This window comes from Carica papaya, chromosome 8 (genome assembly GCF_054855325.1).
Source record: "Carica papaya isolate Zhongbai chromosome 8, ASM5485532v1, whole genome shotgun sequence".
NCBI classification, from domain to species: Eukaryota; Viridiplantae; Streptophyta; class Magnoliopsida; order Brassicales; family Caricaceae; genus Carica; species Carica papaya.
In genome coordinates this window covers 27,352,013-27,373,039 of record NC_142316.1, presented here as the reverse complement: position 1 = coordinate 27,373,039, position 21,027 = coordinate 27,352,013, and the positions used below count along the sequence as shown (strand labels likewise).

Here is a 21,027-nt window from a genome sequence, read left to right as displayed (position 1 = left end):
CCTCCTCCGCTAGCGCAGGTTGAGCCCCCGTTACAGCAGGCTGATCCCGAGCCACCCCGGCAGGAGCCTGTTCCTCCACAGTACCACCCGGCACCACAGCCGCGGTACGACCCGGTACCACAGCCACGGTACCAACAGGTACCGCCACAGCACATTCCAGTGCCCCCACCCCATCAGCAGGCGCCACTACGGTCCCCCAGTTCACCCTCAGCCGGCCCCAGTCCCTCTACCCCGGGACCCTGCTCCTTCCTTGATCGACCCCGGCTTCATAGAGAGGTACAGGAGACTGAACCCTTCTACCTTCTCAGGGGGATCCTCGTTCGAAGAAGCCCAATACTGGCTGGCAGAGACTGAGAGAGCTTTCGAGACCTTGGGAGTAATTCCTGAGCAGAGGACTGCCATTGCCTCCTACATGCTGGTAGGGGAAGCGGTACGCTGGTGGGAGCTCAAGCGGGCCACCCTGCCTGTACCAATTACTTGGGAGCAGTTCCTAGCGGCCTTCCATGCGGAGTATCTCCCTAAACACATCCAACATTTAAAGGAATCGGGATTTGCTCAATTGGTCCAGGGTAATATGATAGTGTCGGAGTATGCCCACAAGTTCCTGGAGCTGGGCCGACATGCCCCGGAGACATTGTTGGATGAGGGCCGAAAGGCCAGGAAATTCCAGTGGGGCCTCCGCCCGGCGATCAGACAGCACTTATTGGTGATGGAGCTCGAGACATATTCGGCAGTCCTGGCAAAGGCGCAGATCATAGAAAGGAGCTTCGACACCCGCCCTCAGCTAGCGGGAAGTCCCCGACCCTCAGCCCCGCTCCGCAGGCCAGCGCCTACCATGCCTGTCCAACCCAGTAAGAGGCCCAGGCCTGCCGTTCAGGGCCCTCCTCAGGCTATGGGGGCAGCTCGTGGGAAGATCTGCCAGTACTGCGGCAGGGATCATGGGGACCGACCCTGCTACCGCCTCAACAACACCTGTCGCATATGCGGCAGTGCCCAGCACTATGCGAGGGAGTGTCCTAGGAACCAGAATCAAGGGAGGCCTCCAATCTAGGGCAGAGTTTACAACCTTACCCAGAAGGATGCCGATGCAGACCCGGACGTGGTACATGGTATGTATACTATCTCTGGCCACATTGCTCATATTTTGTTTGATACTGGTGCATCACATTCTTTTATTTCACATGTTATTGCTTCCAAAATTTGTGTACCACCTGATAGACTTGATTCATTATTGTTTGTATCTACCGCTGGGGGGGAGACATTACTAGGAGAGGTTGTCTACAGGGCATGTGCCGTGGAGATAGCAGATAGGAAATTGAGGGTAGACCTGATAGGGTTAGACACAGGGGATTTTGATGTAATCCTAGGAATGGATTGGCTGGCGGCGTATCACGCCACCATAGACTGCTTTAATAAAAAGATTGTATTTAATCCTCCCAACGAGGAGCCATTTACAAGTTAATAAAATTATTCGGTACTGATTCTCCCTAATGACAAATTCTTTTCTTCTTAATTCCCAGTGCGTTGATATTGTATTTTCCCTAACTAGGTAAACCCAAGAAGGAAGTTTGTATCCAAGAGATTCCAGTAGTCCGAGACTTTCCAGACGTATTTCCGGATGAACTGCCCGGTCTACCAGGGGACAGAGAGGTCGAGTTCACCATAGACTTACAGACAGGAACCCAACCCATCTCGGTAGCTCCTTACCGAATGAGCCGCATCGAGATGGAAGAGCTAAGGAAACAAATCACTGAGCTACAAAACAGTGGCTTCATTAGACACAGCATTTCCCCATGGGGTGCCGGGGTTACTTTTGCAAAGAAAGGAGATGGAACGTTGAGACTGTGTATTGATTATAGAAGGATAAACAAGGTAACAATTAAAAACAAGTACCCTCTCCCCCGGATTGATGACCTTTTCGATCAGTTGCAGGGTGCACAGGTCTTTTCTAAAATAGATCTACGATCAGGTTACCATCAGGTAAAAGTGAGAGCAGAAGACATCCCCAAGACGGCATTCCGAACCAGGTACGGACACTATGAGTTCCTGGTTATGCCGTTTGGGCTAACCAACGCCCCGGCCATCTTTATGGATCTAATGAACAGAATCTTCAGAGAGTTTTTGGATAAATTTGTCATCGTGTTCATCGATGATATCTTAGTCTACTCAAAAAGTAGAGAAGAACATGCTCATCATCTTGCCCAAGTCCTCCAGGTACTTAGGGAAAAGAAGTTGTATGCAAAGTTGAGCAAGTGTGGATTTTGGCTCGAGCAAACCGCCTTCCTAGGACATGTTATATCGAAGGAAGGGGTGTCGGTGAACCCCGAAAAGGTTGAAGCGTTACTTGGTTGGGAAAGGCTGACAACAGTTAAGGAAATTCGCAGTTTCCTATGGATGGCGGGTTATTACCGCCGGTTTGTCGAAGGGTTCTCCAGTCTAGCGGCCCCTCTAACCCGACTCACAAAGAAGAATGCAAAGTTTGATTGGAATGAGAACTGCGAAAGGAGTTTTTCAGAATTGAAGAAGCGACTGACTACTGCACCCGTACTGGCTCTACCGAGTGGATCAGGAGGGTATACAGTTTATAGTGATGCCTCCTATCTGGGCCTGGGTTGTGTCCTGATGCAGCATGGAAAGGTTATAGCGTATGGGTCTAGACAGCTAAAGAATCATGAGAAGAACTATCCTACCCATGATTTGGAGCTTGCCGCAATCATACACGCCTTGAAAATCTGGCGCCATTATTTGTATGGAGAGACCTTTCAGATCTACACCGATCATAAGAGCTTGAAGCACATCTTCACTCAGAAGGATCTCAACATGCGTCAGAGAAGGTGGATGGAACTCCTCAAGGACTATGATTGTGACATCCTATACCATCCAGGTAAGGGCAACGTAGTAGCCGATGCCCTCAGTAGGAAGAGTGCAGGCACCCTAGCCCATCTGATGGTTTCGGAATGCAGGTCCATTGGGGCTACGCAGCAGGTTCGACTGCAAGATCTGAAGAGGGCCACATGTTTGAGCCACCTAGCAGTCCAACCCGAGTTAATCCAAAGAATAAAGGAAGCCCAGTCAATCGACCCCGCCCTAGTAAACCGCAAGAAGGATGCAGAACAGGGAGTGAACTCAGAATTTCAGATTTCTGCCGACGGATTGATTCGTTTCAAGGACAGAATGTGTGTCCCAGACGACAATGAATTAAAAAGAGACATCATGACAGAGTCCCATAGTTCAAGGTTCGCCATGCATCCAGGAAGTACAAAAATGTACCAAACTATGCGACCCCGATTCTGGTGGAATGGGATGAAGAGAGATATAGCCGACTTCGTATCTAAGTGCTTGGTATGTCAGCAGGTCAAAGCAGAACATCAACGCCCAGGGGGGTTGCTTCAGCCCTTACCGATTCCAGAATGGAAGTGGGAACACATCACCATGGACTTCGTATCGGGACTACCCAAGGCACGATCGGGACACGATGCCATATGGGTAATTGTTGACCGACTCACTAAGTCTTCCCACTTCCTGGCCATCAGAATGACTGATTCGTTGGACAAATTGGCAAGGATGTATGTCCGGGAAATAGTCAGACTGCATGGGGTCCCAGTAACAGTGGTATCCGACAGGGATCCCAGATTCACTTCTCGATTTTGGAATAGTTTCCAGCAAGCTATGGGAACAAAGCTGTCCCTCAGTACTGCCTTCCACCCCCAAACCGATGGACAATCAGAGAGGACAATCCGTACGCTGGAGGATATGCTCCGAGCTTGTGTCCTTGACTCCGGAGGCCATTGGGACGACCATCTACCCCTGATAGAGTTTGCCTACAACAACAGTTACCAAGCAAGCATCGGCATGGCCCCATACGAGGCGCTATACGGGCGTCCGTGCAGGTCACCGATTTGTTGGGAGGAAGTGGGCGATAGAAGATTGTTTGGCCCGGATTTAGTGGAAGAAACCACGTCCAAGATAGTTAAGATCAAGAAGAACATCCAGACAGCTCAGAGTAGGCAAAAGAGTTATGCTGATACCCGGATGAGAGACCTGGCCTTTGAGAAAGGTGACCGTGTGTTTCTTAAAGCCACCCCCTTCAAGGGAATTAGTAGGTTCGGCAGAAGGGGAAAATTAAACCCCAGATACATTGGACCCTTTGAAATCTTAGACAAGATTGGTACCACTGCCTACAGACTTGCACTGCCCCCTGAGCTCTCCCGGGTTCACAATGTGTTTCATGTATCTATGCTGCGCAAGTACAATCCGAACCCTTCTCATGTCGTGGCTCATGAACCGCTTTCACTCCGAGAGGACTTGTCTTATGAAGAAGTACCGGTCAGTATCACGGACCGAGAAAGCAGAATACTCCGTAACCGGGAAATATCATTTGTAAAAGTCTTGTGGCAGAACCACACGCCTAGGGAGGCGACTTGGGAGCTGGAATCAGAATTTAGGGCCCAATATCCTCATCTGTTTGATCAAGAGTAATGAGGCAAATTTGGGGACCAAATTTCTTTATGGGGGGGAGAGTTGTAGCACCCGGAAAGGAGGAGGAAAAAAAAAAAAAAAAAAAAAAAAAGAAGGGGGGGCCACGTCAGCAGCCACGTCAGCAGGCCCGGTCAGCAGTCCCGGCCAACCGGGGCCTGCCACGTGGCAAGATCGCGTCACTCCAAAAGGAGCCACGTTGGCGATCCGCGTGGGTGCGATCCGACGGCCCAGATCAATCGCGCGATCGGACGGCCCAGATTCAAACGCACGGACGGCCCAGATTCAATCAAAAACGAACGGCCCAGATTAAAATGAAATGAACGGCTGTGATCAAAAGGCAAGGGGTTATAAATATAACCCCCACACGAGACCACAAACCCTAGCCGCCAGCCGCTCGCCGGAGAAGACGAACCAGAGGCCGACCGCCGCCACCCGCCGCCACTCGCCGCCGCACCGGGGAAATTTCCGACAGCCGATCGAGGTAAATTTCATACCCCCGACTCGTTTTTCCCCACTGATTCCTCCTATGGCCAAATCGAAGCCGAAATCCCGGCCAAACGGCCGGAATACGCGGCCGAAGCCCAGCGGCGCCGCCGCGCCCCCTCTCGGTTTTTGCCTCCGACGAGGCCCTTCCCGGCCTCCGTTCGATGCAATTTTTATATCACCGTGATCACCATTCTTTTCTCTACAGGTTGACCGAAGCCAAATCACCAAAACACGAACCTCGCCGGAGGGTCGCCGTACCCGAGAGCGCCGCCGCCAGTAAGCTCCGCTTTTCCGTAATTTTTTGGCCCCCCGAGGGCCCTAGGGTTGTTTTCTGACAAGGACCGATGCGAGTGTGGCCGAATTCGGCCGAAAACGGCCGAAAACAGCCAACCCGAGGCGACTCGCCGCCGCCAGCGGCGGCGCCGTCGCCGGAGCACGGCGGAGCCGCCGTGCCGGAGTTGCGATTTGGGCCGAAAGAGGCCCTGGGCCTAATTTGGATTTTTTTGGAACACGTGCAGGTACTGTTAGTGTGTTTCAGTTCCCCGGGAAAAATTCAGGGAAAATTAGGGACAGCCTGCAGGCGCACTGTGAATCGTATTCGGATCCCGAAAACAAGTAAGGACCCCTCACCCTATTTCCTATCACGGTATTAAAGTTCAAAATGATAAAACGGTATTTCTTGAATTAACGCATGTGTGAAATTGCTTAAGGTTGCTAATGGAGCCCGAGTCTAGTGTGATTAATGATTTACTGTTGTTTGGCATGTTTTACACTGTTTTACAGCTTTAAATGCATTATGGGGTTTGATGTGTTCATTTTATAATTTCGAATGCATATATTACTGTTTTATTAATTATGAGTTGAATGACTGAAGAACTGATACTGTATGTTGTCTGTTCGGCATGAATTACGATTTGCTTGTTTAAATGTGAATTGATGATGCTTATTGAGGAAAAGGGAAATGAAACATTGTGTAGACTGATAATTGTATGATGGGGTCAGCCTGACTAGATATCCTGGGAGATGGTGGACGGACCGGGTCCGTAGGGAACCCTACCGGGATTGTGGTCTCACATGCCGGACGGGGTATGGAGATCTTATGGTTTTGGCGCCCATACCGGACGGGGTATGGGGACGGCCCGTTTCACCCTCATACCGGACGGGGTATTGAGGTTTATGGTTTTGGCGCCCATACCGGACGGGGTATGGGGACGGCCCGTTTCACCCTCATACCGGACGGGGTATTGAGGTTCATGGTTTTGGCGCCCATACCGGACGGGGTATGGGGACGGCCCTGGAAACTGATTATGAATGTTAAAGGTTAACGGGTAGCGGAACCCCTATGGACCCCCATGGATACTAGTAGGCTGGTAAATGAGAAAAAGATATGTTGTATAATGATTGAATTATAAAAGGCGTGATAAGTGCTATGTTTTTACAGCTTATATTATTCCATGATTGTGATAATGTTATTATTTTTCTTATATTGTTTTCATAAATTCCACCGAGGTAAGTGGATGGTAAAGGTTTTCATGTTAATAAACGAGTTTATTGTAAATTATGCTCCATTGGTCTTTTTGTGGTTTTCTACCCACCTTTATCTCCGTGACGGTGAGATATCGTGATGTTCTTACTGGGCTAGTGTAGCTCACTCCTTAATTAACCATTTCAGATCAGGAAGACATGGTTCCCGAGCCCGTTCCGCAGGAGGACGACGAAGGGGATGCCTAGAGACTCTGTAGTCATACGCATAGTTTATTTTCGAGTTTTCTTTCTTAGTTAGTTCAACCTTTTATATTTTAAGTACGTTTTTTTTTTGTTTTTCGTGTAAGGGATGTTAACTGAAATTTTGATCTCGCTTCCGCATTCGATATATTTAAATACTCATTTCTTTTTTAATATTTTCCGGGGCCGTTACATCTATGGACCCCCATCGGTACTGGTAAGTAAGTAAAAAAGTAAAAATTGATTACTTTTGGTCTTTTAAAATATATAACGTGTATTATTATTATGGTTCTTTCCTTCACAAGTGGTATATGGGAAAGTTAAATGTGAGCAAAGAATAAATATTTTAAAAATTAAATGAATTTAGTTAGATAGAAAAATAAGCTCCATTAATTATTTTATGATTTCTACAAACTTTAACTTTTTTACGTATCGAGGATAAAGTGTTGATATTTTTACTGAATTAGTGTAGTTCATCATCTAATTATTAACTATTTCATATTAGAAAGATCAAGACCCGGATCCTGAATAATAAAAAAATTAACATAAAAAGATTACCTTCCATTTTTCTAGCTACGTAGCAGAGGTTGATTAGATAAGTTTTCGATTTATTTTTTTCTTTCTTTTATATTTTTCAAGAGGTACTCTTAATTCTATTAAATATTTAAATTTAATTACGTAAGAAATATAATTCTAAATTTTAAACTATTTATGTAATTTTATAAATTTTAGTATTATTTTATTATCTGCATTTTGAACTTTTACATTATTTATTTATTATGAAGCTGGTTATATACATATATATATATATATACACATACATTAGAAGTATCTATTTTTGACTTTTGATTTCATGAAAACTAAAAATATATTTTACTTTCACTAAAAAACATGACTTAGATTTTTTTAAAATTTATCCAGATTATTACTTTCTAACAACATATAAAAAAAAAGACAGAAGCAAAAATGTGAAAAAAGAAACACCAAAATCTTTTAGGTTAAAAAACATTAATTTTTAAATCATTTTCTTTTAAACTAAAAACTGGTGATTTTTTTATTATCTTATATTCGAAACAAATCCAAAAATTTATGCTCAATTTAATTAGAAAATAATAAAAATACTAATTAAATAACGAAATTAAGCTGATATAAAATTAACCATAATAAAATTTACATATTTTTTTGTTAAATTAAATATAAATTTAAGAATAAATGCTACTTTATGTTTTAACTTATTTGTCTTCGTCTAATTAACTTTTTGCTTCTACCAAACTACGCACATTTAATTAAAAAAAAAAAGCAATTCAAACGCCCACTAAGAAAGATAATCGTTGCTCTTAATCGTTTTTTAATTGTTAAACATATATTTAATTAGCAATAACTACGGGATTAGCGATAAATCCATCAGCTAAAACACAGATAGAACCAATGAAAAAAAATAATTAAAAAAACTAATATATAAAAACGCTTCTCTGCCGCCTGATATTAGTTTTTTGCAACAGAATTAGGAAGAAGACAATTGAAAAACAGGGTATCCAATCGCCTTGTCTGCTTACTTCTTCACTTCCATCAGTCTCCTATATGAAGCCTTCTCACTACAACAAGAAAATCAATTCGCTAATCTCCATATACTTACTCCATCTCCTCTTGTAATCTCTACTTTCCTGCAACAATGGCGTCCGTACCGTCCGGCTATAGCTTTTCTCGTCTCCGCTGCCACAGAAACGACGCCGTTGATTTCTCCTTCTCAGCTCCAGGCTTCTTGAAATTGAAGCAGAATTTGAGCACTAAGTCTTCTTCTTTCTGCCGTTGGAAGGATAAAAGTCTGGGAACCGGAGTTATACGCGCCCAATTCGAGGCGGTGATCGAAAAAGAAGAGAAGGTAAAAGAGAAAGGGAGAGTTTTGAGAGTTGGCCTCGTATGTGGTGGTCCTTCTGCTGAGAGTGGGATTTCCCTGAACTCTGCTAGATCAGTTCTTGATCACATACAGGTATACACAAACACGTCTATGAAAGAATGTACTGAGTGTATACTCGATACCGGGTACTTAGTTGGTACAAGTTACCTGTAACTTGTTTACATTTGACCAGGGAGATGATCTGCATGTGAGCTGTTATTACATTGATTCTCATCTCAAGGCGTATGCGATATCTTCTGCTCAGGTCTCTTCACCATCATTTTTTTAAACACGGAAATTCATAAATTTCATTAGTAAAGTCACACCTATGAACTCATACACTCAATAGAAAAAAGGTGGAATTACTCAACATCCCGCCAATGAACGGTCAATATCCTTTTTTCTTAACTTGCACTTCTTGGTGAATATGATTCTAATTGTGCTTTAAAAGGTTTGTCAAAGAAATAAAGAAATAAGGATTGTATAAATGAGTTTTGATTTACTGTCCCGAAAATTAGTAGATGTAATAACGTACAGAAACATAAATGGCTCGAAGACCTACCAATATATTTATGATTGGTTCCCTCCAATAATTTGGTGATAGAATATTTTGATGAACTTAAGTATTTTACATCGTCTTCCAATTATGTGTTGCTGGAAGAAGTAATAATTGTTCACTAATTTCACACGTGAGTATATGTGGTTATTGACAAGGCATATGAGGAAATTCATGGCTGTGCATTAGTGTGTCATTTTAAACTACTTTACATGTTTTACCTATAGACATGTATGCATTTAAAAATAAAAACTACAAAATATTTCATGTATGAAATAGAGCCAGAACCACTCTCTAACTTGTGCAAGTAACTTGCATGCACAGGGAAAATGTGTAACCATTATGAGAAGAGCTTTCTTTTTATTAATTTCATTTCTGTCCAATAATTTTGTAGTAGACTCTTGGTTAGTAAATTTGTGTGAGATGAAAGTATGTCATTTGTATTGATCTAGGATTCCATTTATATTCTGATTTTCAGCTGTACTCGAATACTCCTGCAGATTTTGATTTTAAACTGGAGAGGTAATCTGGTTAGCTCTTTAAACTTTGGTATTTTCTCTTTTGTTCGAACTGGAAGTTGAATACCCTCAAGATACATAAAATTTCTGTTCTTGCCAGCCTTGCTCGAGATTTCCAGTCATTGACTGAATTTGCAGAACATCTTGCTGCCTCTGTGGACATAGTTTTCCCTGTCATACATGGTCAATTTGGTGAAGACGGTGGCATTCAGGTGTTTCCTTCAATGATCTTCATGCATTCGTCACAGGCACATTGTTGGAAATTTCTATTAGCACTTCGAATTTATATAATCCAGATCATGTCTCTAATATCATAAACTGTTCAGGAACTCCTAGAAAAATATAGCATTCCTTTTGTTGGTACGGGGTCAACTGAGTGTCGTCAAGCATTTGACAAGGTAAAAGAAACTATCATATATATAGATATATATGTATATACGTATAGAAATATCTTCTCATGAAGTTAGATACTTCTGTTCCTTTAATAAACCACAATGCATAATCTGGCCCTGGATTGCAATTGCTGAATGGTCATTTTTAGCAAACTGATAGTTTGTCTTATCCATATTGACTCTGTTGAAGGAATATAAGATAATCTGTTCATATATTGAAGTTAAATTCATCAGTTGGGAGTGTAAAGTGACAACCTTCATTTGGATTTTTATACTCGACAACTTGACAAACTTACTTTTTATTGGAGTACACTAACCATTTTCTTCTTAAATTATTGGCAGTACAATGCTTCTTTGGAGCTCAACAAACATGGTTTCGTAACTGTCCCTAGCTTCTTAGTGCAGGTTGTTTTTCAACAAACTTAGATGTACTATACTTCTTTTTGTTTATTCAACTATTTATCAGTATGTATCAACTGAGTGGTATTATTGGTTTTAGATTTCAATATTTGCTTATGTTCTACTGTTCCGACAATTCAAATTACATTTAGGGAAGCGAAGTGGATGAATCTGAATTAGCACAGTGGTTCATAAATAACCATTTGAACTTTAGCTCGGGGAAAGTTGTGGTAAGGTTCTTCCCTGGTCCTGGGTTAGTGTAGCCACCTATGATTATAAAATTTTTCATGCCTAGAGAATATCAACCTTCCTTTTTCGTTCCCAGGTAAAACCAACAAGAGCAGGATCCAGCATTGGTGTCACAGTTGCTTATGGCGTTTCTGATTCGCTTAATAAGGCAAAACAAATTATTCTTGAGGTATTAAAGCTTCCTGAAGCTCAATACTATAGGCTTGTGTAGCATTCTCTAGCATTTGAAAAAGTGAATATTCCTAATTAATTGAAGTTGAAATCAGGAAAGCATCAGAAAAAGTTGAATCAAGAAAATGAAAATGAGAATGAAGTTTCTGTCTGAATGTGGCAGGAAATTCAGGAAAATTATATATATATATATATATTTGATTTTGATTAGATAAAATTTTTCTGGTAACATGTCTTTTCTGGCAACTTAAATCTGGAAGATCATGCTTTGAATTTTTGTTTGATGTAAACTATGAATCATAAGCTCTTTCTGCATTTGCTTTCCTTTTTTCTCATTCACAAGCTCTTTCTACATTCCATAGGGGATTGATGAGAGGGTCCTTATTGAGATATTTCTTGATGGAGGGAGTGAATTTACAGCTATTATCCTTGATGTGGGGTCTGGATCTGATTGTCATCCTGTTGTTCTTCTGCCAAGCGAGGTAATTGCATTCTCGTTCCATAATTGGTTTTAATTTTCTTCGGATATAGTAAAAGAACACTCTGTTTTAAGCATTTGATTTCTAGTTCATTCTACCCAAAGTCATGGTTGAGGTGATACAGTTGGTCAAGACTGTTAACCTGCTATAATTCCTCCTGCAATATGCTGTTGAAATGACGGAATAAGGGAAGAAAAGGAAAAAAATATCTTCAAACTTTATTTCAGATATCCAAGTAGATACTTTGACAAACGATTGACTTTGCACTAATCCAATGGAACCCATGATCTAGGTTGAGCTTCAATTTCATGGCAGTGGTGCTATAAGGGAGAAGGATGCAATTTTCAATTACCGGAGGAAGTATCTCCCGACACAACAGGTACTCATCGTTACATCTCGCTGTGCTTTTCACAATACACGTACTGTTTAACTTTCCTTTATTGTTTGCAAATTTTACTTTGCTTTCACTCTTCTTTCTAATTCTGGAAGACTACACATATTATCCAGGTCGCATACCACACTCCACCTCGTTTTCCTATCAACATCATTAAAAGTATTCGAGAAGGAGCATCATTGTTATTCCAAAAACTTGGCCTACGTGATTTTGCTCGCATTGATGGTTGGTTTTTACCTTCCTCCACAAATGTTTTCTCATCTTCAGAGGACAAAATCGGGAGGACTGAATTGGGTACAATTCTATTCACGGACATTAACCTAGTAAGAAAAAATTTCATGGCTTTTCCAATCACTGTACTATCAATAAATCATGCTCTTAATATCTGATTTCCTTTTTTTTGTTGTCATTCTCTTTCAGATTAGTGGTATGGAGCAGACTAGTTTTCTCTTTCAGCAAGCTTCAAAGGTACTTATGAATAGTTGTCATGATTCATGAACTTGTCACTGGAGTTGTCAATATTGATTCTTCCTGGGCTCTGCTTTTGCCATTAGAACCTTCTAGATATTTGCATTGTATAGATGGAATCTACTGCATGTATCATAGCATCGCAGTTGCATGCTTCTTGTTGGTGGTTGCTACTCCTTTTACTATGATCTATCATTTTTCCTTTGAAGTGATCTGTCAAATTTGGTTTTGCTGGTTAAATTGCATCCATAACGTTGCGGCAAGATTTTTCCTTTCACAGCTCTATTAATAAAATTGATTTGCTTTCTTTTATGTGAGCATGTCTCAAGAGAATCGTTTACATTTCCACGCATCCTTTAGTTTTCATATTCTTCATATGTGTTAAAACATCTTTTCTTGTGTTCCAGGTTGGATTTTCACATTCAAATATTTTACAGACGATTATTCGTCGTTCTTGCATGAGATTTCCCAATCTTGCATCATACAATAATTTATCTGGTCATTTGCCTCAAAGAACAAAATCCCAACAACCTGAAGCTTTAGAGGGGCGACAAGGCATCCGTAAGGTGTTTGTCATATTTGGAGGGAACACTTCTGAGCGGCAAGTATCCCTTATAAGTGGAACAAACGTGTGGCTTAACTTGCAAACATTTGATGATGTAAGTTTATGGAATCGTTTCCATGTTATGTATATTTTGCATAATAGTGTGAGGGTCTATTATCCGTACATGCCCATGTGTTGTAGATCCATGTGAGCTTAGCAGTGTGGCATTGGGTACTGCCAAAACACTGTCTTCAGCTCTGTTGAGGCATTGTGTTTCAGCAACACATAGCTCAATATCGGAGGATAAGTCTTTTAAAATCCAAGCCTATTGCCTGGAACCCAGATGGCTGGATGCCTTGTGCTAACAGTCCCTTGTACAGGAGAAGGTTCTAGGAAGTGAAGTCTTCTATGGACAATCAAATGAGTATTTTGGGATACTTGAATTAACTGAGTGTAACAGTACTATATTTTACTCAGTCTTTATCACTAATTGTATTGGTCAAAAGTTGCTCGCTTTACAATTCTACTGCACGTGCACACATAAGCATAGATACAGATTCTCCATTCATTTTTTATTTTCTTTTTCCTTTTTATTTCATTTCTCTGATAAATTTTACACGCGGGCAGCCAACATTGTGAATTTTCTTGCTCTTAGTGTGGCCTTGCCATGTTACTGTATCAGCACTTCTTTATTATATTATTAGGACAAAATAAAAATTTATGTTCCATAGATATACTATTGATCTGATTGGTGATTATTCTGTTGACAGCTTGAAGTAACTCCTTTTTTGCTTGCTCCCTCAGTAGACCATTCATCTGGTTCTCATTCTGAGAAAAAGGATTCTGATGTCAGTACCAGAGAGGTTTGGTCATTACCGTGAGTGTATATTCCACACTCCTGCTTGATTAGCTTTTTTTAGTGATATATAAAGCTATAATTAGCTCTTTGTAATATATATGTTTATCACCATCTGCTTTTGAGTTTTTAGCTTCTTGCTGTTGCTTTTGCTGGAAACGAATACATTAATGATTCAGCTGGTGGGCATTTCATACTTTTGCCATCTAAATTGTTTCTAATCTACTGAAGTACTTGCCTTTCCACTTCTGTTTTCAATACAGTTATTCGCTTGTGCTAAGACACACTATAGAGGAAGTTCTGGCAGCATGCATGGAAGCAATTGAACCAGCTAGAGCTGCTTTGACATCTCAGTTACGGGACCAAGTGATGGATGATCTCATGGAAGGTTTGGAAAAACACAGATGGTTTCGAGGATTTGATATAGCTGATGAACTACCAGCTAAATTTACATTAACAGAGTGGATCAAGCTAGCCAAGAAAGTTCAAGCGACAGTTTTTATTACAGGTTCTGTTTCCTCTGTAATTGTTAGGCTGCATTTTTTCTTTTTGTTATTTTTTTTATACATTTTATTTCATGCAATTATTAGGTGATTTCAGTTTAGAATTTTATTTGCCTTTTCTTTCTTGTAACTCATTGTTTATCCATCTAAGAATGAGTAATTTACCTGACATATCTGCAAATGCTGGATCATGAGATTAAGTTCGTATTCTTTATTGTCTTTATGAGTCTTGTCCGATGCTCATCTACAGTGCATGGAGGAATTGGTGAAGACGGTACACTTCAGTCTTTACTGGAGGCTGGAGGTGTTCCTTATACAGGTATATTCTGTTCAACACATTAGTATGACAATTATATGATATCATAATTTAGAATTTCTCATTTCATCTCTTTTTAATTCCTTTATTCCGTTGTCCTTATTATCTCGATTGAAAGGTCCTGGCATTATGCCTTCAAGGATTTGCATGGACAAATTTGCAACATCGCTGGCTCTTAATAATGTATGAAAACAAATATTATCCATGGCATGTTTCTCCATAGCATCACTTGACTATCTTTCCATGCACAATCTATTATAATATATTGGAAATTGACAGCTGGCAAGCTTTGGGGTCCTTACTATAAATAAAGATGTTCTTAGAAAGGAGGATCTACTCAATATGCCAATACCACAAATCTGGCACGACTTGACCTCAAAGCTTCAGTGTGAGACTATATGTGTTAAACCAGCAAGGGATGGATGCTCAACTGGCGTTGCAAGGTTATGGTAGGTTTACATCCCACAATCAGCTATTACCTCGGCTGATTGGAGTCTTTGGAATGTATCATGTGTTCAAGCGGTGGTATTTCATATACCTATACTTGTGGAATCTTGATTAGGTGCTACTGAAATTTTATTGATACTCTGTTGCCTTCTCTTTTTGTGGGGTTTTTTCTTTCTTGGGGGGGTTCGTCTCCATATAGCTGTTCTGAAGACCTTCAAGTTTATCTAAAAGCATTGGAGGAGTGTCTTCTACAGATTCCTCCTAATAGTTTATTGAAGGTATACAATCATGCCTATTGTTTCTCCATGGATCTTAATCTTATATGTGTGGTTCCCCAGATGCTTTTTCCTTCGTAGAAAATATATGAGTTATCTCGTGGAAGTTTGTGTTCTTTCGCCACGAACTGAGAAATAAAATTCCCATGAGGATTTACTTATATTTTTAAAATAACAGTATCTCAATATGATAATGGTGCAGCCTCAGTTAAGATGTTGAGAACTAACTGTAGTAGGAAGTTAAGGAAATGCAGAACGTGCTGAAGCACATGTAACACTTTTTTATGAAGATTAAAAATAAGAATCAAAAGATGACACTTATCCTGGCTACGGGTAGTTTATTAGCTTACAAAAACATTGTTGTTAAGCAATAATCAAATTAATTGTAAATGGTTTGAGCAAGGGATACTGAAGGAATATAAACAAGTTTATTTTACAGAAAAATCCATAATTTGTATGTTAATTATTCTTAAACACTCATATCAAAACATCGAAAAGGAGTCGTAAGCTCTTCAAAATTCCTGAATATTTTGACATCCCTTATTTGTGTTCTCTAAAGAGGCAACTGCTCATGTTCAAATATGTTACCAAAATTATATTTTGATAAGATTTTCTCCCTAAGCTATTATCAATTGCATGTACATAGTTATAATTTGAACTTCTTATGTTTTGATTCTTTACCTTTATCATTAATGTCCAGGCACATGGAATGATTGAGATGCCAAACCCTCCGCCAGAGGTCCTGATTTTTGAACCTTTCATTGAGACTGATGAGATTATTGTTTCATCCAAATCCAATAGTGAAAATGCCCAACACCTTCTATGGAGAGGACAGAGTCGCTGGATAGAGATAACAGTTGGTGTTATAGGAAAACGTGGATCTATGCATTCACTGTCTCCTAGTGTTACTGTGAAGGAAAGAGGTGATATTTTATCACTTGAGGAAAAATTTCAAGGTACACAGCTCATCTCTGTATCAATTCTCAGTAATTTTGGTGGTTCCATGTTTTTGCTTTAATCTTAGGTAACTACGAGGCTCCTTTTCCAGGACTGGCAAGATACTTAAATAACTTTAAACATGCGTGTGGATAAAATCATGTAATTTCTTGAACTGCATAAACACAATTCTTAGGATTTGATAAAGCAGGGAAAAGAGGATGAGATTATTGCTTTTCAGAAACCCAATCTCTGTTTGTTTGCAGAAAATGACCTTATAAAAGGAAAATGGGTTTCTGTAGAAAATGTTTTCTTATATCTAATGTGGTATTTTGGTTAAAAAAATTATTTGTAAAATGCACTAAACTAAAACTAATGATGGTAGTATATGATTTAATTTCTCCTTCAATAAGCTAGTAAGATAATTATTCAAAATTTGATGATAGGATGATTTTTTTTTTGAAACAAAAAGTATAAATATATTAAGAAAGCACGAAGGAGCTGCAACTCATTTACAAAATGTATTTACATATTAGTAAGGTAGTCAATCATATACACAAAATCATCCACCCTATACAAGTCATGCCCCAAAAGTAAAGAACCAAACAAGTGAAACCATCTATCTTTAATCCTAATGATATCACTTCCTATCCCATAGAAAGCCCTCATATTTCTTTCCTTCCAAATTATCCACAAGACAGTCAAGATGATAGGATGATAATATGATTAGAGTTTACAAATATAGATAATTGCCCATATTCATAAACAAAAGATTGAAAGAAAATAATAAAAAAAAAAGAAAAATGGAAAGGTCAAAGTAGAATAAATCAGTTCTGTGGTTCACAAGATGATATAGAGTGTTGACAAAAATCGATAGAAAAGAGATAATGAAATGATATGTAATGCCGTCTCAAGAAAATGGTAATCAAGGAAGAAGAAAAAACACTGGAGAGCGGCAATATTGATGGACTATTGACTTTGTAAAACCAAAGGAAAACAACAACTCCTTTTCTAACGGGGAAGTGGTGGAAGTTGGACTTTGTTTAGTACATGAAGATATTAACTAATTTTTCATTTTCTGAATTTATATTTAAGAAATGATACTGAAAATGAAGATGAAAATTGGATAAAAAAAAGTGGTTAGTAAATTTAGGAAATGAAATTAAAAAAGTACTTTTGCTTAGGAAGTATAGTCTAATTGTTTAGCTTGCATCATTTGTCTATAATGCTCAAACGGTCAAAGATTTTGTTGCATTTGCACATTTTTTTTATTAAGAAAAAGACCTGCAATCCAGCTGGAATGGCAATACTGTTGTATTTACCTAGATATTATTTGACAGGTGGAACTGGAATCAATCTGACTCCCCCACCAGTATCAATCATGAGGTTTGTCAAAAATTCATACTTCTTTATAGAAATAGTTCTTTATGGTTAACAGCTTCTACAATCCCATGTTTGATGATCTGTAATCGTATAGCTTCAAATTATTCTCGAATGCCATCAATGCTTCGCAAAAGTCATGACCTCAATTCAGACACTTAGAATATATGCATTATTATGCTAATATATCTGGTGTTATATTTCTGGGTTAGTTATTGTTGATTTTAGCAGTTAACAGAAGATATTACTTGGGTTAACCGTAATGTTTAGCAAAATACAAAAGCCTAAAGCCAAGTGGAAGTGACTAGTGTATGAACCATTGTTCAGACTGAGAACTTATTTAGCTTGTGTGAGTTTCTTAGCTCAGTGGCATTAACCTCCTTTGCCCTTAAACCCAGGGTTTTTCATTTTGTCGTACATTAACTATGAGGATTGGCCTTTTCTTTTTGAAGAAAGGAGAGCTAATGAAAGCCTTCTTTCTATAAGCAGATTTGGTGGGTGTTTAATGTTGTTCAAGTAAATTAAGTAACTTATTTAAGCACTAAGTTAGAAAAGTGAGTGATTAAGTGTAAGTATGACTATGTTTATTTTACAAAAATACTTTATGGTAATATATGAATGTTTTGATGAAAAATGTAAATACTACAAGTAAAAGGTACTTGCACTATTTTGGTTATTTATGTATGTTAGGTAAATAAGTACAAATGCTTTTAAGTTGACACATAAAAGAGTAGAGGAGCGCTGTTTACTTTCTTTTTCTCCCTAAAGCCTGCTTAAATAACAAGCAACCTGTTCATAAGACATTGAAACAAGTAAAATTGAATAGATGCATACAAGCTGCTTCTAAGAAAAAGCAAAGGGAATAATTTGTTTAGTTAAATCATCGAGTTCGGTAACCAATTGTAAAGCTCCCAACTTTATTATCTATTTTCTAGCACTTGCTTCCTATGCAAACTAGCTAAAAGTGGAGATGAAATAAAGACCTGCATACCTCTTGGTATCCGGGTTTAGTAGCATGTGAAATAAATTAGTAAACAAAGTGATTATCTAAAAACTTAAGTTGATAACTTGATGAGAGAGGACCCAAGTTTATATTCTAACGTGTCTATCAGCTATCATTATTGTAAATCCTAAAAAGCACATACTCAGTGGTTGCCCTGGCTTGCATTGGTTACAAGTATTGGGTCTACATGCATTGATGACTTAATATATTTGCACATAAACTCATGTAATATTCTGAAAAATAGAATTCAGACATGAAAATACAATTCCATGCATGTTATTTATGATGAAACAGAATTCATGAGAAATATTCCTTGATCAAGTGGATATTGATATTAGTCCTTTCTGAATCAGCAATGCGGCTTTGAGGAGATGCAAGCAAAATATAGAACTAATTGCGAATACGTTGCAACTGGAAGGATTTTCGCGGATTGATGCATTCGCTAATGTTGACACTGGAGAGGTATGTCCAAGCTATGATGTCTCAGTGGGCCCATATTCTTTCTGTGACATAATATATTCGAAACAAGATGATTTTTGAGGATCTGTAAAAACCTCGAGGATTAATAAGTTGCACTATCTGTTGGACAAAATGAATTTTACCAAAAAAGAGTTATATTCAGTTGTAGATTTACATTTCCAAGTTTGGAATTATTCCCAATCATTGATTTATTTTAAAATGAATATCATAATCAAATGCGTTTTAACTTTATCAAATTTGCTAAAATTTTGAGGCTGAATATCAGAATTTAGAGAAATGTCTTTCACACTTATGCTTGTGTTGTTTCGGGCTTAGTGATTTCAGTGAATTTCACAATATAAAAAATATGATGATTTGTTTCAGACATAAAAAATATATTCTTTCGTAAACAAATTCCTGTGTTCATTAATTTTACAAATAAAATGATACGTTGTTGTTCATTTTGTTAAAGAAAGCCTTAAAGAGTACCATTATAGTTCCAAACATCTACCTATATTTCACAGAAATACCTTCTCTTTTACTAATGAGTGGCTTATTTTATAACTTGCAGATTTTAGTTATAGAGGTTAATACTGTACCTGGAATGACACCATCCACTGTCTTGATTCATCAGGTATAATTGGACCCCCAACTTAGAGGATTTACTATTTAGAGGGTGCATGGCTTAAACTTAGAACAAAGGAGTTTATGAATTGTAGAATTTATGAGTTCTTTTGTCAATTTAAAGGTATGAGCTTTAGATTTTGTTAAAAATATTTTATATTTTATTATTTAATTCAATGATAAAAGTTTGTAAAAAATATTTTAAAATTGAAACATTCAGATTTACTTTGGAAAGTATATAAGCTATAAAAGTTATTCCACTAACTCTGAAAGAAATGCTGTTCCAGAGTTTGTTAACCATTTGCTCACCAATTTTACTATATTTAAACATATCACTACATGTTTTACTTCTTTGAAAAACTTATAAGTTTTTTTTTTTGTTCAAAAAGGAAAAAACTAAGACCCTCGCAGTGTTATTTAGATGCATCGAGACATCTATCTTATTTATATTTGAGTTGATCTGCTTCTTGTTAAAGCTATAAGCAGATGTTTTGTCTTGAAGAAAAATCATCTTTACTTGACATTTTTTTTGAAGTATGCCTCATGTTAATTTCAATCACTTACATTAGCAATAAGCAACGAGCTTCAGTTCAGTTGTGGTACCTCATATCCTCAAGAAAAGTGGGGCTGAAGGTTGAAAGTTAATAGTAGTATGGGTTCAGTAATACTGTTACCGAGCTAATGGTGCTTCAAAAATGTGATGTGGATAATATTGTGGTAGTAGTTGTTGATAATCTATAAAATTGTGGTTCTGGGTGTTCACATTTTTTCAGGCACTAGCAGAGGAACCAGCCATCTATCCTCACCATTTCTTCCGTAAGCTGCTTGACTTGGCATCTGAGAGAAGCGTGTAAAATACCCAGCTGTTTTTTCCTTGAAACTCTGTAGTCCGAATATGGAGGGAGGAGTGAATCGAAGTGTTCAAACATGAGTTTGTTGTTTTAATGTAATAGTGGATGACTTGGAAATTTCAAAATAAAGAAAAAATTGGGAATTTAATGCAATTGTGTGTGTTTGAAGCCAGGGAATTTTTGTTGAATCGGTCTGCAAAAACTTACTTATCAAAATCTCTAGATTTGTTATTATTTTATGAAATTTATGTTTACATTTTAAAAAAGATGGTACTCTTAACTTTAAATTAATTTTGTTTCCAAGTTTATAAAAAAGTGAGAACAACACAAAGTTTTGTAGAAGTGTTTTGTTTTTTTATTTTTTATTTATTTTGGAAAAGTGAAACATGTTATTTATAGTTCAAATTAAATAAAAATAGAATAAATTAAAGAATTTTTACTCATTAAATAAAAAATATAAGAAATTGGAGTCAAACATAACTAAATAGAAACGTAATAAATAAGAAATGCAACCTAAATTCTGCAAATTTTATTTATTTCAAACATAGGCTTAGGCTTGATTCCTCGTTGTTTCCATTTCCATAAAACTCAAAAATGATATCACCTCAAACATCAATGTC

At 38.4% G+C, this 21,027-nt stretch overlaps 1 protein-coding gene across 2 annotated transcripts; it reads left to right on the top strand.

Moving 5' to 3' along the window:
- The first annotated feature begins 8,166 nt into the window (after positions 1-8,166).
- LOC110817073 (D-alanine-D-alanine ligase family) lies at positions 8,167-20,560 on the top strand. Of its 2 annotated transcripts, XM_088208878.1 has the most exons (24): positions 8,167-8,680; positions 8,781-8,852; positions 9,622-9,665; positions 9,762-9,873; positions 9,988-10,059; positions 10,396-10,458; positions 10,605-10,682; positions 10,778-10,870; positions 11,235-11,354; positions 11,644-11,730; positions 11,859-12,068; positions 12,166-12,213; positions 12,621-12,872; positions 13,528-13,634; positions 13,877-14,121; positions 14,367-14,435; positions 14,551-14,615; positions 14,712-14,881; positions 15,079-15,157; positions 15,855-16,110; positions 17,431-17,476; positions 18,827-18,935; positions 19,504-19,566; positions 20,330-20,560. In XM_088208878.1, exons 1-24 carry the CDS (start codon positions 8,363-8,365, stop codon positions 20,408-20,410), a joined length of 2,859 nt encoding a protein of 952 aa, XP_088065004.1. In that variant the 5' UTR covers positions 8,167-8,362; the 3' UTR covers positions 20,411-20,560. The 2 variants fall into 2 exon arrangements, with proteins under 2 accessions (XP_088065004.1, XP_088065005.1); XM_088208879.1 differs by lacking the exon at positions 12,621-12,872.
- Positions 20,561-21,027: the final 467 nt, after the last annotated feature.